Source organism: Calidris pugnax, unplaced genomic scaffold (genome assembly GCF_001431845.1).
Source record: "Calidris pugnax isolate Ruff unplaced genomic scaffold, ASM143184v1 scaffold42, whole genome shotgun sequence".
Lineage (NCBI taxonomy): Eukaryota > Metazoa > Chordata > Aves > Charadriiformes > Scolopacidae > Calidris > Calidris pugnax.
The window spans coordinates 16,320,461-16,341,005 of NW_015090920.1; the positions used below are offsets into that span (position 1 = coordinate 16,320,461).

A 20,545-nucleotide genomic window follows, 5' to 3' on the forward strand; every position below is an offset into this window, starting at 1 on the left:
GCTATCCTTTTGATAGCATTATCATAAAACTAAATAATGACCATCTACAGATAAACCAAGCCTTTGCAGCTGCACAACCCAGTTTGATCACCTCATGCAAACAAAATACTGGGAAATATATTCTTCATATTATTCTTACAAATTCTCTTTATGCCTCTGAAAGAAATTGAGATCTACAAAGCAGTGGCCCTGCAAAGAAGAACCATAGTAAGGTTGGTAAAAAGGCAGAAGTTATATTGGCTTTAAGAAGAAAACAATGATTAGCTGAGACATTGTCACTCACCAAGGCTTGAAATTTTGACATTTCAAAATTCATTCACCTACTTACAGCCATGCCATTTTGAACAAACTAGCCAACCCTGCCTTTGGATGAAAGAGCTTATTAGTCAGATTTTCAAGTTAATCCCATAAATAGCAACCCCGAAACAAAGTGATGCCTACATGTAGGATCAGAGGAGCAGAGAGTTGGCTCTCTGGGAGGTGCCAGGGACTCTGAGCCCAGGGGTCATGTACACCAGCGCCTGCCGGATGCCTGCCCCAGAGTGAGGAACATTGAAGTAAACAGAGGGCATGCAAAAAACATTTTTTATATTTTTTGTAAAAGGAAGTCAAAATGGAAGAATAAAAAAAAAAATAATCTCTGAAAGCATCTCCTGAATGCCAGTCCATGGGGAGCCCATGAGGGATACATGCCTTCAGAAAAGGGATTCTAAAGAAATGACGCATAAGTGACAAGCTGGGAGATTTGGAACAGGCTGCCCAGGAAAGTGGTGAAATCACCATCCCTGGAGGAGTTCGAAAGATGGGTAGATGTGGTGCTGAGGGACATGGTTTAGTGGTGGTTTTGGCAGTGTTGTTAATGGTTGGACCCAATGGTCTTAAAGGTCCTTTCCAACCTAGACAATTCTATGATTCTACTATTCTATGATTTGACCCTCTCAGAGAGGCTAGGAAGTGTGACCTTTTCATTGCTTTTTGGTTTTCCGTGGGCGGGAAATGGTTTGGCAAGGCTCCCAGGAGCCCCCTGCCTGCCCTTCCAGTCAGATGCTGCCATCTTCTGATGTCCTGCCACTGAAAGATTTCTCTTGCCTTCCAGATCAGCATCTTCATGACCCATTTGTCTAATTACGGGAACGACCGCCTGGGCTTATACACCTTTGCAAACCTGGCCAACTTCGTTAAGAGCTCGACCAACCTGAAACTGCAGACGCTGCCCCCAGTTCAGCTGGCTCAGAAGTACTTTGAGCTCTTTCCAGAGCAGACAGACCCTCTTTGGCAGGTAATGCCACATTCTCTTCCTCCTCCAACTACAGTCTGCTTGTTGAAATAAGAATCTTCTCCTGTAAAAAAATAAAAATAAAAAAATCCCACTTCACATTCAGGTAAGTTATTTCTTCCTGTATGCCAACTTAGATTATTTAAATTTTCTTGAAGGGACCACTGCTTTTGACTAGAAATGGATTAGCTTCTGCTCACTCCAAATCAGGCACGCTAAAAGCGCCTAATTGCCATTTAAGTGAGAGAAAGCTTCCCTTCCCATCCCTCCTGTCTTTAGTTTTGCTGATGCATCACGTTGTGTTAACTGGTATTGTTAAGATGCCTGCAGCCAGATGGTAGCAAGAGGTATCTCAAGGTAAACAATGCAGATTCGTTGCAGTCCTTAACGAGGGATTGCTAATGTTGGAGGATTTCCCACCATCGGAACCCCCTTCAATGAAAGAGTGAGGAAAAGGAGGGGCAGGAGGGGCCGGCGCTGCAAACACAGAATAGGCAGCTATTTTAAGAGTAGAAAAGCATTTCTGCACAGACTGACTATTTTCTATCTCTGTTTCAAATGCACAATAGTGCTGCTTGTAATCTCAACACTGTAATTTCCTAATCATTGTTACACATATCTGGCTCTTCTCTTATTCAGAGTATGATGTGCCACGCTGTGCTTTTAGCTATGCAGGCATAAATCCAGAGTGACACCATGGAGATCTGTGCAGTTATTTTGGGCTTACACTGGCAAAAAGGAGCAGGAAATTTCCCTATTATTTTTGGCCCAGACGCAAAAGAAGTATAAATCTATAATATTTCAATTGAGTTTAGTGGAGCTGCAGTGATTCACATCCGTTAATGATTTTCTTCATTATATTTTTTTAACTTTATTCACTAGAAAACTGTATCTTCTATTACTACCCAAATTCTATGCAAAAGCAGTATCTATATGGTAACTGCTTTAAAGAGCAGTCAATCCTAACTTCTTCTGTGGGGTCTTTTGTTCACACATTTTTATTTTGCATTCATAGGTAGTAGAAAGATAAGGAGATGAATAATATCCCACATTTCTATTTTGCCCTTCCTTTTGGGTTCTTATGTAAATTAAAATTGGCACTAAGTCCTATGCATCTGAAACCATTTTGTCACCTAAGAAAGTAATGCCTTGAAGCTATTCAAACAGAGGTTTTCATTTTAACCTCAAATGAAAACTTGATTAAATCAATGTTTTAATCTTTTTTCTTCTATTTTTTTTCTTTTTTTTTTTTTTCTAATGACTGAACTTAATCCTCAGTCATGTAAAACCATTATATACACATTGAATTTTAGTCAAAGGGACCACATACGTGCCTACCTACATGCCTGCAGACTCTGGGTTTATTAAATGAGCCTGACTAACGAAGAAGGAAATGCAGCAGGCTCACAGGGTGCAGATTTTTACACCAATCCTTCCAGGATTTGCACAACTGTGTAGCATTACTGGCTTCACTGGGACACCTGGAACGACTGGTCCTGAAGGATGCCCAGGAGTTTGGTCCCTGCATACCTGAATGCTTCCATGGATCCATACCAGAGCCCTCAATATCTGTCAAGAGTAAACTCTTATGAGGAAATGTGGGATTTTACTACTTAGCATCAGGGTCTGGCAGTAGTGCATAACATTTAGACCCTGCAAAGACTCATGTGCATGCAAATATTTATGATACCCCCAGCGTGATGTTCACAACCACCTTTTTGTCTTCAGAATCCGTGTGATGATAAACGACACAGGGACATTTGGTCCAGAGACAAAACATGTGACCACCTACCCAAATTTCTTGTGATAGGACCCCAGAAAACAGGTAAGAAGTAATGAATTTGTAACCAAAGCTAGCTCCCCCCCCCAGTTTTGTACCTGTGTATTCATGTCTTGTAAATTGAAGCCAACTCCCTGGTATAAAGACAATGCACTCCCCATCCCTACAGGATTCAGATAGCAACTCCTTTGCTGCCAACAGAAAGGGAGAACTGTTTCTGTAGAAAAATTGCATTCATTCACCATAAAAAAATCCCCATTCTGTCAGGCTACCCTATGTTAAAATTGTTATTAAGTTCTTCGACAAATTATTTCAACATCATTTGAGTCCCTAATTGACAACAAACTTATTTACCACCTTGCAGGCCTCTGAGGGTCTCAGGGCATTATTCCAATTAAGCCCCATACTCCCACTCCCAAGACAGCTATTACTGTTGTGGACATATTACAGAAAGTGGATGCTGAGGCAGGGAAATAAATGACTAATCCAAGACGATATAGAAATTCTGCGACAGTGACAAAGAGATAGCAGGTCTTGATTCATAGTCCAACGATAGCTTGCATAGCATGAAATCATTGAAGAGCAAGTTTAAAGACATGTTCTCCAAAATCCTGTTTACCACCATATATCATTTCCAGTTGTTTTTGTCAAACAAACAAAAGTACTGTTACTGGGATTTTAAAACATACTTATTACATACGGGTTTGTTAGCATTGAAATAAACGGTTTATTCCTCAATAGCAGACCACAAGGAAAAATACACAGAAGACGGAAGTGCAGTTCTGGGAGCAACGAAAGCATAATCCCATAATCAGTGCTTTTGAAAAGTTTTGTGCAACATAAATAGTTTGAAATCAAATGTGTTCAGGCCAAATTCCCTCACTGGTTAAACAGAAAGTCAGGCAAGCAATGTTGTGAACAGCAATATCATGCTTGCACCAGAGAGAAGAATTCAGAGTTTGGAGATAATGAAAAGTTCTCTGAGCAGAGAAGTCCACACGTATTCCCCCCTCCCTCTGAGAGCCCCATGAACTTACACAGGCCTTTCATCAGTAGGTGACTTTCTTCTAAAAGGTAGCCTAATTTTCCTGTATAACTCAGCATGCATTGATTTAAAGTACTTTCTTGAATGAAATAAAGTCAAAGGGTTTGGTTTTTTTTTTTCTGTTTCCTAATGGCATCTCTTGTTGTCGTAGGAACAACAGCTCTTTATTTATTTCTTCTGATGCATCCTTCCATTATCAGTAATCTTCCTAGTCCAAAAACTTTTGAAGAAGTTCAGTTCTTCAACGGAAACAACTACCACAAGGGAATTGACTGGTAAGAAGAATAACAAAAAAGAAGTGTACATTATTAATACACGGTAAATCACAATGGAACAATTACAGCAGCATGTATGACTTTGACATAATGACTGGAAGAATTTGTTATGCTTGGTGTTATCAGACAGAAAGAGAAACTAATTTGGAATGATGGGATATTTAATCAAGTCCTTAATTTTGTTTAGATATTACAGTACCAATTTTCTTATTTTTTTTCACAAATGAATACAATAGCCAGCTCAGTTACAATGTCTGTCTTCATGCTGAATAGCACCTCTGTCTTTTCATAACTGTGTCTATACTGACTTACACTCCTTTTCTTCAAAAGCGGCTTTTCATGAAGTAAGATTTGATTTGTCTCTTCATGAGAAAAAAAAAAAAAACCACCGTGAAACATTTCAGCTGGTATTCCTATCACAATTTTAAATATTGCTTTTACTATTTTTGCACAAGAAAAACATTTTTGTAAGGCTTTCGCTTCTACAGGGAAAAGCAGTTCTCATCCTTGTGTGAAAACTGAAATATAAGACAAACATCACATAACACAGAAACAGATTAATCTTGAGCAGTTTCCCTTGCCCACGTATAGCCTGGAGGGCATGCGGAGCAAACGAGAATGACCAATAAAAGCAAACTCTCCCCACAACTACAAGACCAGCTTCTCAGTTCAAGGTGTCATGAAAAATAAAGGGAAAGAAAGGCTTGGCATTTCTCTTCACCAAAAAATGCCTCCAAAACAATTTCACCTTTTGCTTCATTTGAATTCTTCACCCTTTCAGTTGAACCTTCTGTTTCACTTACTTTTACTTCCAATCAATTTTAGGTGGAAAAGACCATTCAAAGACAAAATTCAAATTTTGCATTCCGAAAAAGTCTAAAATGAAAGATTTGTTGGTTCCAAAATGAAATATTTCAACAATGTAAAAATTAAATGGCTGACATTTTGAAGTTTTGCCTTTTTTTCCTGCATCTAAAACTAAACTCACTCCAAATTGGTGAAAGATATCCCTTTGACATTGAACTTATTAGCAAAAATCCCATCCATCAAAGGAAAAACCTAATTACTTGACTTCATGGAGGCTTTAGCTATTACCAGCACCACATAAGAGCCAAGATGTGTTCCCCCTATTCCAGTTCTCGAGTGAGCTGAAAAATTCAATTTTGCTTCCTGTGAATTATGTCTGAAAATTCACCTTTTCACCTACCATGAAATGGGAAGTACAGGGATATGACCGTTTTGTGATTCTGCTAATTCTAACAAGTCTCTTCACCTCCCAGGTACATGGATTTCTTCCCCACTCCTTCCAACATCACCACTGACCTCCTCTTTGAGAAAAGTGCCAATTATTTCCATTCTGAGGAAGCCCCTAAACGAGCTGCTTCCCTCATCCCCAAGGCCAAGATCATCACCATCCTCATCGACCCATCCGATCGGGCGTATTCCTGGTACCAGGTACGGACCTTGCCTTCAAAAAACAGACAGTGAAATCGATGGCAGGGAATGATGGCCAGTGTCAGTGGGAATTTGTGTCCTTGAGCAAGAATGGGATTTATCGCAAAGCATTTGCACTCTGTAGAAGTGGAAGGATGCTGAATGCCAGCTTTTGCAGTTGGCACCTGTGACACCAGTGTCATAAATGATGAAACTTCTCAGCACAGAGCTGCCACCAGCTGTAAACAAACAGTTTAATCTCAATTACAGCTGACACGGCATAGAGGAAAAACAGTGTTCCTCACCCAGGGAGAGACACAGGGGAAAATGAGCATGGCCTAGCTAGAAAATCAGAGCTCTTGATGCTGAGAACCTGGTACCTCATCCCATCCTTCAGCATGTAGGCTGAGCAATATGTGGTGGTGTACAAATGCATGCAGTATCTTCTAAAGTTTTGAAGGAATTAGAAAGAGCTATGTCTGGAGAGTTGGGTTTTTTTTTCTCTCCTTGGAAACAAAGGAAAGCTTGTTATTTTTTTGAGGAAATTCCAGGATGCTCTTTCTTGCCTTTTACTGAGCCCACACCTTTCCATAACAAAGTCTGCACTATTTAAAAAAAGCCTATCTTTAAAGAGATGTTTAAGGAAGTATGTAAGATATGGTGTTGTCACACAGATAAAGAAAATACTAAAAGCAGTGTTACAGAGACACAAATTAATAATGATGCAATAAGCACAAAATACATCATGTCTGATACTGTTTTTATGAGTTCTGTGGGAAATAAAATATAGCCTAGGGCTGCAGTTTGCACCCTTTTTAATATCTCATTTCCACCTTCACAACTGCTGATGCAAGATGCAAAGTAAAAAAAAAAAAAAAACCACAATAAAAATAATTCTGCCTACTTTGGCAGAATTCGGTTCCTCAGCTCCCCTCCTGCCTGTCCCAGGAGGGCCCTTGACTGAAAGGTGGCCCCATCGTGCTTTCTGGTCCCCCCTTGGCTCCTACTTGGCTGAATTGGCACTGGTGGGGACCCAAGGGGCCGCTGAGGCTGCAGCGAAGCTGGCCGTGCCAGCACAGCCTTTGCGACAGCTCTCGGGAGGCTTACAGCATAATCTTCAGCATCCTTGTGATATGTGTCTAAATATCTCCCATTAGCACCAGCGATCTCACGAGGACCCCACTGCCCTGAAATTCAATTTTTATGAAGTCATAACGTCCAGCCATTGGGCACCCTCGGAGATAAGGATTCTCCAGAAGAGATGCCTGACGCCTGGATGGTATGCTGTCCATATTGAAAGATGGTTAACTCATTACCCTGCTTCACAGGTAATTTCCAACCTGTTGTTTTGCCAGTCTCCTCAGTTCTCCTCAATGAGTATGGCCTCATCATTAGAAGTGATGGGATATTTCCGGCTGGAACTCTCAGCTGTTAGGAAATGCAGATTCGACAAAATCGGGATATTTGGCAGAAGTCTGGTGATTTTTCTGTCGTCTGATGGAAAAGATGCAACAGGAAAATGCTATGAACTGTGGCCACATGGGTTTGATGGGGAGTTTGGGGGTTCCTTTCAGGATCAGCTAAGATTACCAAGGCTTCTGGGTCCCAAGAAACAAGCAGCTGCAACATGAGACATTGTGGGAAGGTTTGACAAATTTATTTAGAAAATGCCAGGGCTTTTTCTAAGAAGAAATGTCATTCCGCTTCCCACTCACTCCCCTTCATATAAAATTTCACATTTGTTTGATCCTGATAAGGAATTAGCCTTTCTCAATGTTAGAGCAGAAATTCCTTCTTTTGCTCCATCTTCCTTCAGATGTTTTATTGAATTGTCTTTTATAATCCTTACCATGAAAAAATTACATGAACACATAGACCTATAGAATTACTAAAAAAAAAAATTGTTTACAGATATAAACCTAAAGGAAACATTTTAGTACTACAAAATATTTTTCCCACAGATGTGGTCGATAGCTCAGTTCATATGCCTATCTACTCTAAGAAAAAGTTGTAAAAGGGTATTTAATGAGGAAGCATAATGAACATGTATCTCCAGAGATTGCTCTGTGAGGGACAGAATTTTGCTGAAAGGAGGTAGAACTGAGTGTTGCCTATTTAGTCAGCAACCTGGTAAAAAAAAAAAAAAAAAAAAAACCAAACAAAAAAAGAAATAGAAATGAATAAAAGCTCTGTCTTTTGGCAATCCTCGCTTTTCTTTTTATACAGTTGCAGCTGTATGACAAAGAGGAGAAGCAGGTCAATCCCATTTCCAGGAGAAAGGAGAAAGTCTCAGTTAGTCATTTACTTTCTCCTTTCATCTCTAACCTTTCTGCTCTTTCATAAGAGGGGAAGGAGTACTGCCTCAAGCATCTGAGCTTTCAGCAAGGGCACTCCCAGGCAGCATTGCCCTAGGAGCACACAGGGCATGTCTCCTCATCAGCCACTGCATCCCAACTTATTCCTCTGAGGGAGAAGGGGCTGTCCTGGTAAATTCGGGATATGCAAAGGGTGCCCAACATTCCATGCCCTGTTACCTGTGCTCTTTTTCTGCCCTCACCCAGGGCTGCTACCCCTCTCATTCACCAGGAAGGTTTAGCATGGATATTAGGAAAAAATTCTTCACTGAAAGGGTTGTCAGGCATTGGAACAGGCTGCCCAGGGAAGTGGTGGAGTCACCATCCCTGGAGGCATTTAAAAGATGGGTAGACCCAGTGCTGAGGGACATGGTTTAGTGGTGGTTTGGCAGTGTTAGGTGATGGTTGGACTTGATGATTTTAAATGTGCCTTCCAACCTAGACAATTCTATGATTCTCCTGACGTAGCAAAGAGCAAGTGCAGCCCTCTTATTAAACATTCAGTGGCACATCGACATATTTCTTGTAAAACCAGTAACTGCTCATGTTTCATAGTTACAGTGATTAATTTTACAAGATACACAACAAAATGCACTCATTCTTAATAAGGTGCACACAGAGTACATTCACGGTGCTTACTAATGGGCACTCAGTAGTATGCATTCACTCAGCCTGTGCACTCAAAAACTTAATAATTCATAATAAGCTTTCACAATAAATATAAAACACATCTGCCCAGAATAATTATTAGTAATACTGCTTGATACTCCAGTAGACATTTGATATATTGTCTTAACATTTGCTTGTGGAGCTCCATGTACCTTTGCATCACATCAATCTCTAATTAAAAATAAAACAAAAAAACCCTTTGTTTACAATTTTGCAAGCCTATATACTTGATAGACTGGTTGTAAGTTTCAAATAAATTGCCACAATCTCACATTTAAACATGTAACTGTATAGTTTCGAAACATCTAATTCTAAGATAGATATATTTAAGATTTTCTGTTATATTGCTTATTCCTTGCCAGATTTTCTACAGACACATTCTAAACCTCAACAATATTTTTATATTGCTTATCTCTTTTTCTCAGAATTCTCCGAGTCTTGGGTTTCGTTTATGAGATTTAACTCTTGCATTTGAACAATGTGCACACACAGAGTTACAAGGTTCCCACCTATAAGATTCAACATAACAGAGTAAAAAGTAAATATCTAAAAAGTTCATCCATATGATTGCTATTAGCACTGCATAAAGGCACATGTTAATTTAAATCCATGTTGTCACAGAAGGGAAATAATGTAATTCTTTCATTAACTGTAGTCCTGTTTCTAAATAGCCAGCATGTTTACCCCTACAGTTACTTATTATTGATGGACAGCAGCTAAGAAGCGACCCAGCTACTGTGATGGATGAAGTGCAGAAGTTTCTTGGAGTCTCTCCTCATTATAATTACTCTGAAGCTCTAACGTGAGTCTGTTCCTTTATTATCTACCCTATGGGATCACAGTGTACATCCCCTCCTACCAAGATCACTTCATCATTAATTACAAACAAAGAAAAAACACATTACAACAATGACAATCTTTAAAATCTTGGGGCGTTCTTCAAGTTATGTTTAGCATTCATCCAGTTTTCCTTTAACATGTATACCTATTATATATTATAGAATTTAATTGCCTGAGTACATACATTTCCACATGCAGACTACACTTTGCACAATATACAGAACCAATGACTGCACAGTATTTTCATTAGGCACAGAACAAAGGCCCAGATTAATGTAAAAAACATGTCTAAGTTTGAGTGCTTCATCAGAGATGCCCAGGACCTGTTTTCTCAGGTACCTAGTTTTGCTTTAATCCCTGCACTGTTTAAAAGGTACATTCAGCTGATGCGAGTTGTGCATGTAACAGCTGAGAACACATTTGCACATCAGACTGTTGAACTATATGGCAGTCTCCTCTCCAGGAGCTGAAGACAACTTAGGTGTGAAAAACTTGGCTTAAACATTTTTATCACATTCATATTGGAGTCTAATGGCAGAGATGGGGTTAGAAGCACTCTGTGTGACAAGATTCATCTGGTCACATGGCTTCTTGATTGTTTGCTTATAACGTGGACCAAATATATAATTCCCTCATCCCCTTTTTGTAGATGGTTGAGCCAATTCTGCTGAACTGGTAGTTGCCAGACACATGGCACAGAATTATTTAGTCTATAATCTTAAAGTTTGGTAAAATTATAAGCTATTAATAGTAGATCCCTAACCTGGAAGTGCCAAGCTCAAGCGCAGCACCTGGAGCATGGGAAGAACCTTGTATTTGCCTGTGGAGCACAACATCCTCAGACTGAGCAGCCTGACTGTCCATGGTCCGGGATGTCAGTGCCAAAACCACTGGTGCTCTGCAGGAGGCCAAATCAAGGTCCCCTGAACTTAGGGAAAACGCTTTGATTGACTTCCCACAGCCTTTGGTAGTGATCTAGCAAAGGCAGGTGTGATGAGCCTGGATCACATTTCTCATCCTCGCTCCCCAGAGGGTGAGGCTTTCGCCATCAAAGGGAATTAATGGCCTGTGTCTCTGCCTGGAGAGTGTGGCACTCTCTCTTTGCCATTTCTCAGTTCCCTGCAGGAAGGCAGAGTCTCTGAAGGGGTGAGAGTGGGCTGAATTTCTCTCTCCCTTCTTAGTCCAGCAGAAAATTGTAAGAAGCTTTTGCATTGAGCCTCTCCGTATGAGGAGCATCACCTTGTTACAGCCAGAAGCACTGGGCTGGGAGAGCTCTGGGACATCCATAGGCTGAGAAGAAGGTTTTTCCAAGTCAGTGTGCAAGCATGATCCTGCACATGGGGTGGGAATTAGAAAAGTCTGAACCCCACTTTCCCTGCAGGCTGCTACTAGGAAAAACCATAGGACACTGAGACCACAGGCTTTCCACCTAACCCACACTGCCTCCTCTCTACTTATGATTAGTGTTTGATGTTTCCTCCACTGGGAGGGTTATGGTTGTTTATATAATCGGTATAAAGCGAGAGTTGAGAGCTGGTTGCTCTCTGGGTCTTAAGAATGTTGCTCTGCCAAATTTTTTTTCTAGAGGGAAAATTTGGGGTTTCGGAATGTAATTTTTTAAGTCATTGTTTTCCAAAGCAGATGAAATACAGGAGGATTTCGAATATACAGCTGAACTACTGATGTTTGAACAACTGCTGCTGCACATCTGCAGTGCCTTCTGCTAGGTTTTTAAAAATACACACCCACATACATATATCTTCCTCTCTGTAACTAAATTAAAGTCAGTGGAGTAACACACCAGGAAAAAATTTGGCCTCACAGTTGTTTGGACAGGAAAACCTGATTGTAAACAGATCTATAAAATTATACAATCACTGTTTAGAGGCATCAAGAATGCAAAAATGCTGTGGAAGCACACATTTCTCTATGGATTTAGGAAAGAAGAGAAAAATGCATTAAACAACATAGTTACTTTATGACAGGACTGTCAAAGTAAAAAACATTGCATAGGATCGTTCCTAGTCATTACTGACTAATAACTGTATAGCACACATTTTTAAAGTTGTCACAAAGCAGCCTAAGGACCCAGTCCTGCAAACACCAGTGAGCAACAAGTCCATCACCCTGAGTAATTACGTGAACGTCTTATAGGAGAGTAAAATCAACCAAGGCAGAAAGAAGGTACTGATCCGAGCCATGGAAAGAGAGCAGAGGGGAGAAAGAGGCAGGGCTTGGGCATCTGGAGAGAGGTGTACATCACACCAGGTTAGTAAGAGCCACAGCTGAGATGGCAACTAGGTCATCGCTTCCTACACACGCTGCTAAAGAAGACCTAGATTAAGACTAGACATTTTTCACACTGAGGGTGGTGAGACACTGGCTCAGGTTGGCCAGAGAGGTGGCAGATGCCCCATCCCTGGAAACATTCAAAGTCATCTTGGAAGGGACTCTGAGCAACCTGATCTGTTTGAAGATATCCCTGCTCATTGCAAGGGGGTTGGACTAGATAGCCTTTAACAGTTCCTTCCAACCCAAACTGTTCTATGTGATTCTACACCCTACACCTTTAATTAGAGTAGTGGAAAAAAAAAAAACCAAATGGGTAAAATCAACTAATGTTGCATGGCTTTTACACATAATACCACCAACAGAAAGACACTGGGATCCTTTAACATCAGGTGGTGACTTCCCAAGAGGTAGGGTGGGCATGTGGATGGCCAGCTTTAACTGTCCACCTCCCACAGGTATCGTCTGCAAGGGAAGAGAATAAAACCTGGCCTGGAGAAAAAGTTTCTGCTGACTGCTTTAAAAATCTCACTTGTGACTTTATTCTTAAGGCTATCACTGTTTTTAAATAAGTACTTCGATTGTGCCCAATAACGTTTTCAGGAGTCCTGAGAGCTTCGTAATACCTGAACACAATGGGCTGAATTCAACCCAAGCTGTCTTACCCTCTTTTCCCCTCTCCAAATTTGCAGATTCTCTTAATAATGTTCAATATGCTCCTTCTGAGGCAGAAATATTGTTTGGGGCATAGTTTTGCAGTTTGCCTTTTACCCAGCTCACTATATTGCTGCTTCTCTTGGGAAATTAGTGTAAGCCAACTAAAGTACTTCACCATACAATCAGCAGATGGAAAAGGCCAAAGTAGAAATGAATCTATCATCGATATATCCATTTAATCAATGATTTATTTATTTTTAATTGAAACAGCTACTGAGACAATTTACAAAACAAGGGTCAGACCTGCAATAATAGGCTGGACAAGAAAAAAAATGTGAAGAAGCTTCACCCTTCTCCAGAAATTAGTTCACTTATGTACAGCAGCAAATTGCAGGGGCACCTGTGTTGTGCAGATAGACCCAGGGCAAAAAGGTAGTCTGTAACTAATTAACTTCGTGTTCCAGCCAATTATACTTCATCCTTTTCAAACATCTGCTGAATAGCAGAAATGCGAACCTTTTCAATGTTTTATGCATGCCGCAAGTCCCATAGCAATAAATTCCAAACTGAACGCTGCATGTTGTTCATTCCTTAGTGAGTACGTGTTTTAAAGCCTTAATCTAAAATTGCTATATCTTTGAATTTTAGACATCAAAATAAAATTGCATATTTCAGATAAGACTGCTAAGACAGTGTTTATGCTACAATGCCATCTTTGGAATGAAAATTATATTTAGATCTAATGATATGGAACAACCAACTTCTCAGGTGCAGTTGAATTATATCAGCCAACCAGCAGTTCTTTCAGTAGACCTGAACACCACCTATCTATCTCACTCAAAAATCAACTGAAATATTTCAGTATTATATTTCTCATCGTTTCTCACCATTTTCTTTATAAATCAAGTCTGTGGCTGTTGGAGTCAGCAAATAGATGCGCTTTTTAACCCCTCTCACCTTGGCAGTGCTGACCTACAATAGCATCAACTCCAACTGGCCATATGGAGAGGTTTCCTTCAACACAGCTGATAAAGTCCTTGAGAATATAGTGCGTTGAATTTCAGGAAAAGAGCCAATTATTTTTTTTTCAACAAAACATTCTTTGTTCAAGTGTCAATCGATCAAAACATTAGCATCCTGCAGGGATACATGGAGCAGTTTGACATGAATAAAATCTCTGGCCAAAACCAGACAATAAAATATGAATCGCAGTCCGGAGTGGGGTCGTGTAAGATCCTTGAACTCAGGACCTTGACTGGCGTCCTATAGATCAACACTTAAAACTTGTACCCTATATGCTGGACAAGCAGAATAAAAATTAACTAGTGTAGGTAAAGCACGATGTGAAAAACTTCTTGCCTTGAGCAAGAAGAACTCCCAAGGCAAATTTGTGGAAAAAATAAATTCCCAGAGCTTTCAGAAGAGAGGAAAGCTGTTTCCTACTCTGTCCTCAGTATTTCAGTCATCTGGAGAGATGTGTGCAGCAATGATTATTGGCTTACACTGATGTTTTAGTGGCTGGGATATTCTTCAGTAGTAAGATATTTCAAAAAATATAATCCTCTATAGGTTTGACCCTCAGAAAGGCTTTTGGTGCCAGTTATTGGAAGGAGGGAAAACAAAGTGCCTGGGAAAAAGCAAAGGTCGAAAATACCCACCTATGGACCAAGAGGTAAGGGCTTTCTAGAGATTTAAGTTAACATTTTTTAATATTGACCCTGTGCTTGACTCCAAAAATAAACATGCTGATTATTTTTGTTATTAATTATTTTCACTAGCTTGATATTTTTAAAAATAAGAAACTTTTAATGAGTTTTGAATGACAAGAGATAATTGCCCCTTCTTAAGAGTCCCTCTCTGGGAGCAGTGCACAGCTCCCTGCCAAAGCACCTACCGAAATCTGCCATCAGGTGGGTTCCTTCTTTGACTATTGTTATTTTTTTTCCACCCTTCTCAGTCTCGAGCGTTTCTGTCAAGCTACTACAGAGACCACAACGTGGAGTTGTCCAAGCTGCTGCACAGGCTGGGGCAGCCCCTGCCCTCCTGGCTGAGACAGGAGCTGCAGAAGGTCAGGTAGCACCCAAGGGCAGGGGACCCACGTAAGGACGATTTCCTTCACCGTCAAACCCCCTGCTTCTCCGACTCACTTGTGATCGTCAGTAGAGGACCTCATGAATAACGCTCTTTCTATTAACAAAAAAAAAAAACAAACCCACACAAAAGAATAAAAAAACCCGACAACTGTTTTTATGCACGCGCTGACAGTTATTAGCATCAACCCCTGTTGTCAGCTTCCAGGAAATAATTCGGAGCTACGTGGCATTACTCTTTATCCAGACCAGGATTCGTGCATAGCCTAGTTCCTCAGTTCACCGGGACGTACCAGAAACTGTGTGTAGGACGGATTGACTTCAGTGTATGTGACAAATTGCAGTCTGTCAGGACACGGGCAAAGGATGGGAACATCTCTCGCTGGACTGTGAGGTTGGTCATCCCCTGGGGTTTTTCCGTCTTTGTTTTCACTGTTTTTTTCCCCCCAACCCTGCAAGTTTTCCTATCATTTTATAGGGGGATATTCAGCACTCTTTAGGTGGGATCCATAATGGTTATGATACGCGTAGCATTAGATACTAATACAGATGTAAGTAGATCTCATTGCCTGTCTTATGGACATGGCTACTTTGCCACCCTGATAAAATTTTTCATCGCATCTCTTGGGTTCCTACAGCAGCTATGACAGAGATCCAAGATGTGAATTCATATCAAATATTTTGCCTTAATTCCATAACACTCCTTAAAAAACTATTAAAACCTTTTCCAAGCAGACCATGCAAGCGATATACCAACAATAACCTAAATGTCAATAATTTTGTTTCTATCTCAAAAGCAATAGTTTTGCTCTGAAGCCTTCAAAGTAAGAGATTGGGTTAGTCATTTAGGGTCTCAGTCTGCAAGCTATTACAGAAAAAAAAACTTTAATGACCAATGGTATTTGTTAAGGTTTTGAAAAAAAAAAACAAAACCAAAACAAAACCTGGTTTGTTGAAGGATAAACTCTTTCTATAGATTATAATGGATTTGCAAGGAAAAACATATCCACTATATGTATATATATATATGGTGCATATATTTTTATGCCTACATGTCTACCAACTGTATATCTAGATTAGACACACACTTAATGTTAAATATCTGCTTTTTATGCCCATAAGTAAAAAAAAGGGGTTTACCAAAAATATGATATTATGAACTGTGCTTTCTTCTCAGATTTGTGTGGGCAAGGTTGACAAGACTGGGGAGAAACTCTCCGGGAAATTTAACCTGAGGGAACACCATTTAGGCATTTTAGCCTTGTAACACTTTTTCTCAAGAAAACAAAAGCTGGCAAAGCTTTGCTACATGTTCTTTAGGTGGCAAAAAGAGGGAGTAGTTTTTAATTTTCAAACTTCCCCATCTTAGTTCCTAGGCACAAGCCATTTCAGGTGCTGCAGAGTCTTTGTGTTTTCCCCTACCCATGAATTTGATCCTTGCCTCCTAGCTTAAGAGACGGAACTGGAGGTTGGGGTTGCACCATGAATTCAGACTAGTGAGAGCTAACCTCTGGGAGCACAAATCAGAGCACATCATGGACTGTGGTACCCGAGAGCGCTTGAATTAGTTTGGGCTTCCAACCAGTTAATACATGTACATATCTGTCTTAGTACTTCCAAACTCCTAAATCATGAGACCGTCCACCAAGACCATGACACTCACTTTTTTTCAATTGACAAGTCAAGCGCTTCCCAGAGCTCTCCTGGTGCCACCTATCCTGCTCCCAGCTCAGCAGCAGCAGCACAGGCTGGTGAGCGTCCTCTGGCACCACTTGGGCTCCACCACTTTGCTCCACCATTGCTCATCTGAACGTGTCTGGCCGTTTCTTCCTTCTGCACCATTCCAGCCCTTTTCTCAGTCCTAGCACTCCCGTGGTCCAGGTTCCTCATCCATGAGAGGAACTAGCACTGCCTTCCTTGGTCTTGCATACACAGCCCAAGGGGTTGCACAGAGGAGAGGCTGAGGGGCCACCAGCACCAAGTCCCTGTGTGGCCCCTTGTGCTCCTGCTCTCCACCTCAGCCCTTGTTTCTTCTGTGGGAGGACCCACAGCAAGGGTGGAAATAGGACAAGGACAGGTATTCCTTGTATCCCTATGAGATTTCCAACGCCACCAGTGCTGCACTAGCCTACGCACGCAAGGACATACACGAACACACTGGAAAGCCCAAAAGGCAAACGTTGCCCAGTGTTTCCTTCTAAATATTGAAATGGGATTCATCTCACATAAGTGAGACATCTACTTTATTTTATAGGTGATGAAGGGAAATAGCGCTTCTAGAACACCATTCATCTCATCACAAAGTAAACTTCTTAGATGAGTGAGATAAATCTTGCCTCTTCCTCTCTATTGATTGTAAAAGGACAATAGACAACTCCTTCAGAGGGCAGAGTTCAGCTGTATAGGTCTAAAATTAGGTGAGCTGAAAAGGGGATGTTATTTTATCTCACAGCTATAGTTGTTGAAGATGAGAGGGAGCTGGGAGGGTCTTAGGGAAGGTTTTGATTTTGTTTTGTTTTCCTAAAGTAATTTTTCTAGTTCTTATATTTTGACCAGGAGAACTCTTTAAAATCAAGTAGGGCAAACTAAATGGCAAATAAAAGGAATCTTACATAAAGTTTTTTGGCTTTTTTGCAGGAGGGGAGGAGTCAGTTACAGACTTTGTTGCAAAGTCACACACTTTGGCTGATAATGCCAAAGATGACTAGTCTGATGAGAGTTTTGGATAAGTAAAGCTTGGTCAGAGAAGAATATCTAAATCAACCATTTGATAAAATTTTAGCTGTTGAAATGCATTAGAATTGGTTCATTGTTAATTAAAAGATGAGTTCATAACTTCATGATTAAAAGCTAAATAGACATATAATTGATTTCAGTTTTTCAAGGAAATGGGACAAATACATTGAATCTGGACAATTATTTTTTGTTCTTAGCTTTTCATTTAGAAAAGTGAATTAGCTCTGTCCAACTCTCAGCTCTGTAATAGCATCATGTCCTTAAAACACACTGGATATTTTTATATCTCATTGTTATTTTTAAGTTTGAATGGGCATCACATTTCTGAGAGATCTCGTGTTCCATTGAAAACTGACATTTGAATTGACTTCATTATGTGTCATATAAAGGTGAAATAACAGTATTTCAAAGTTTCATTCCTTCCACTTGTAATAAGACCCATCAACAGAGAATTTCTCTGGATCATCATATTATAGAGGAGCCTTTGTGAACTAGCTGTAAATGATCTCGATTTCTTTTATGCTTTTCATATCTCTGACCACGTAATTGTTGGGATCCTTAAAGACCAGCAAAACAAATGTAATAAAAATGAAACATTTATTCACGGCAGGGGGGTTGTAGCTGGGAAAGATAATGCTGGCCCTTCTTTCCTATTCATAACTACTGGATTCATTTCCACAATACCTCCATGCAGCACAGGCTGTAAATCAATAGGAGTTTTACATACTGGAGGGCTGCAACTGCAGTTTGCTCCCATTCCCCTGGAAATACAGATTCCTGCAGAGGTTTGAAGGAGCTTTGCCGCACTGAGAACCTGACCTACTGCCTGTGGAGACCGGTGGGAGTCTTCCTGTTAATTCTAGCAGACCCCAGTTGGCCCCTAAGAGCCAGTTTCATAAGGCACAATCTGTGTGGTTCAAGCATCACTGCAGGAAATCTATCACCAGTTTGATTTCTATTGCTGAACAGTGATTTCTTCCCCCCAGCTCTGACATGGTTGGAGCTGCCTGCCATCCCCTCCACCAACACCCCATGGGGCTGCACCACTTCTGGTCTCTCCCCACGCCAAGCATTACCCTCTCTGCTCCTCACTGACTCTAAGAAATAGAAAACCCTACAGGCCAGACACATGCGTCAGGGTCTGTGGCAGCATATTTGACGATTAAAGCAGGACTTTGGCCCTCAGAAAACCAAGCTTGTATAATCAAGGTTGTCTTTGAGCGAGAAGCAATCAGAATGGAATCCAAAGCCTTCTAAATTATGCATTGACCTCTCAAGGTCTAAAATAAAGTTGCTGGATTAACTGCTCATAGATGTTTTCTAATAACACAAATTTTCTCCCTGATAGGGAATCAGACTGCAGAGTGTCCCCAAAACAAATTAAAATGGCGGAATTATAAATTCTTGGGGAAGGAAAGTGTTGCGTAATGAAAGCACTGATGGGTACAGACTCTCTGATGTGATAATAAGGCAGCAGGCCATGCCTGGAATACAAACAGAGAAGCTGACTATTTTCTCCTCTTCCTTCCCCCTCCTCCTTCCCTTCCCATTCATGTTAAAGTTTGAGCCAGCGCAGTGCATCTGAAAAGCATGTGACAGGCAGAGCCCTGGAGACGGGGGAACATTATTCATCTCCAGAATAATCAGCCAAGAATAAATTGGGTGCAGGGTGCTCATTTCCCCTAAGCTGGGCCACCTTAAAGTCAGACATCAAGTCCAAACTAGTCATCTAGTTTCCATCAGTAGCAAATTATGTTTATAATGGGTTTAAAATTGATGTTTATAATAGGTGTATAAGTGTGTGACAGCTGTGTAAAACAGGTACAACACAGGTATATAAATCAGCAGAGACTAAGTGTCTAATTTTATTGTAGTTAAGTAAGATTAAGTTGGCTGCTGGTGTCAGGAGAAGCTCTCTTTGCACATGCAATTTAGCTTTGCCATTTTAGCTCTCCGGTTGCAGTGCCATCTCTCTCTTACCAGCAGATACTCTCTTTCTCAAAAGAGCTGAAATCTCATAGGATCACCTCACTATATTTGTCCTCATCGGTATCAGATCATGAAACTCAGCTTTAACAGTTAGTCTGTCCATCATTATACTAGTTCATACATCTCTGCTTAATTCTGCCAGGAATTGTTGCTTTTTATTTAAGCATATGGTTGTGAAATAGGAATTTCCCTGTCAGAAAACATTTCTTACAATGTCTATATTTTCTCCTTCCAGTTCATCCTTTTAGCATGACTGCAAAGGTGTGGACCTGTCTGTGGATTCGATTCCTCCATCACTATCCCAGAAAAGCTACCAGAAATAAATAAGGATTTGCAAGCGACACAGATTCTGAAGTGTTCAGTGCTCCAGTGACTGGATAACTTTTATAAGACTTATTATCATTTCTGTAGTATTTCAAAACAAAAGACATCCTCATGATGACTGAGGAAAAACTCCACTGTCTTGCCCAAGCTCTTTTTTTTTTTTAAAATCTTATTTCCCCTCCTACATGACGACAGCAAATTCAGTTGAACAAACATTTGGTGTTGAAGAAAAAGGAATTAAAATAAATTTTGATCACTCAAAGTCTTTTTGTTGGGGGGATGGTGAGGGAGGTCAAAGTCTGTATTTGCTGGAATTGTTTTAAATAATTGATGTGCACACACCTTATTATTGGTTCTTCTCACTGCCGCAGAATAAACACTTCTGATGGTGTATTATAGAGAGCACTTTTCTTCTTTCCTTAAATCTTCTTTCCCATTTTCTGAGACAAAATCTGCTCTTGAATAACCTCTGCCATATATTTCAAGTCATGCCCTGCCTCACCTTCTCCTGCCTCAGCAACTCCTCGAGGCTTTCACCCATCCTCAACACACTGTGGGATTTACAGCACCGGCTGCACCAGCGCTGGGAGAGCCATCGACCTCATCCTCTGCTTCCCTCCTCCTCCTCCCGGGCAGGGAACATCAATTCAGGCAAGTCTGACACTTATATGTTTGTTATGCTGCATAGCACACATTTATGGTCCTGCTTTTCAGAAGTATCACCCGCTTGCACTCAATGAGAGGTGTGGATATTCAGACAGCCCTACACAAGTTCTTTCGTTAATTA

General features: G+C 40.6%; 1 protein-coding gene across 2 annotated transcripts in view; it reads left to right on the forward strand.

Annotated features, from left to right (window-relative positions):
- Positions 1–20,156, forward strand: part of LOC106892695 (bifunctional heparan sulfate N-deacetylase/N-sulfotransferase 4) — a 102,904-nt gene extending 82,748 nt beyond the window's left edge. For both annotated transcript variants that reach the window (XM_014950086.1, XM_014950085.1), the window contains 9 exons: positions 1,097–1,279; positions 3,005–3,101; positions 4,253–4,376; positions 5,657–5,831; positions 6,968–7,138; positions 9,526–9,635; positions 14,189–14,291; positions 14,577–15,103; positions 19,670–20,156. In XM_014950086.1, the coding sequence (XP_014805572.1) occupies positions 1,097–1,279; positions 3,005–3,101; positions 4,253–4,376; positions 5,657–5,831; positions 6,968–7,138; positions 9,526–9,635; positions 14,189–14,291; positions 14,577–14,696 (1,083 nt within the window). In that variant the 3' untranslated portion in view covers positions 14,697–15,103; positions 19,670–20,156. The remainder of the gene's footprint in view (positions 1–1,096; positions 1,280–3,004; positions 3,102–4,252; positions 4,377–5,656; positions 5,832–6,967; positions 7,139–9,525; positions 9,636–14,188; positions 14,292–14,576; positions 15,104–19,669) is intronic.
- The last annotated feature ends 389 nt before the right edge of the window (positions 20,157–20,545 follow it).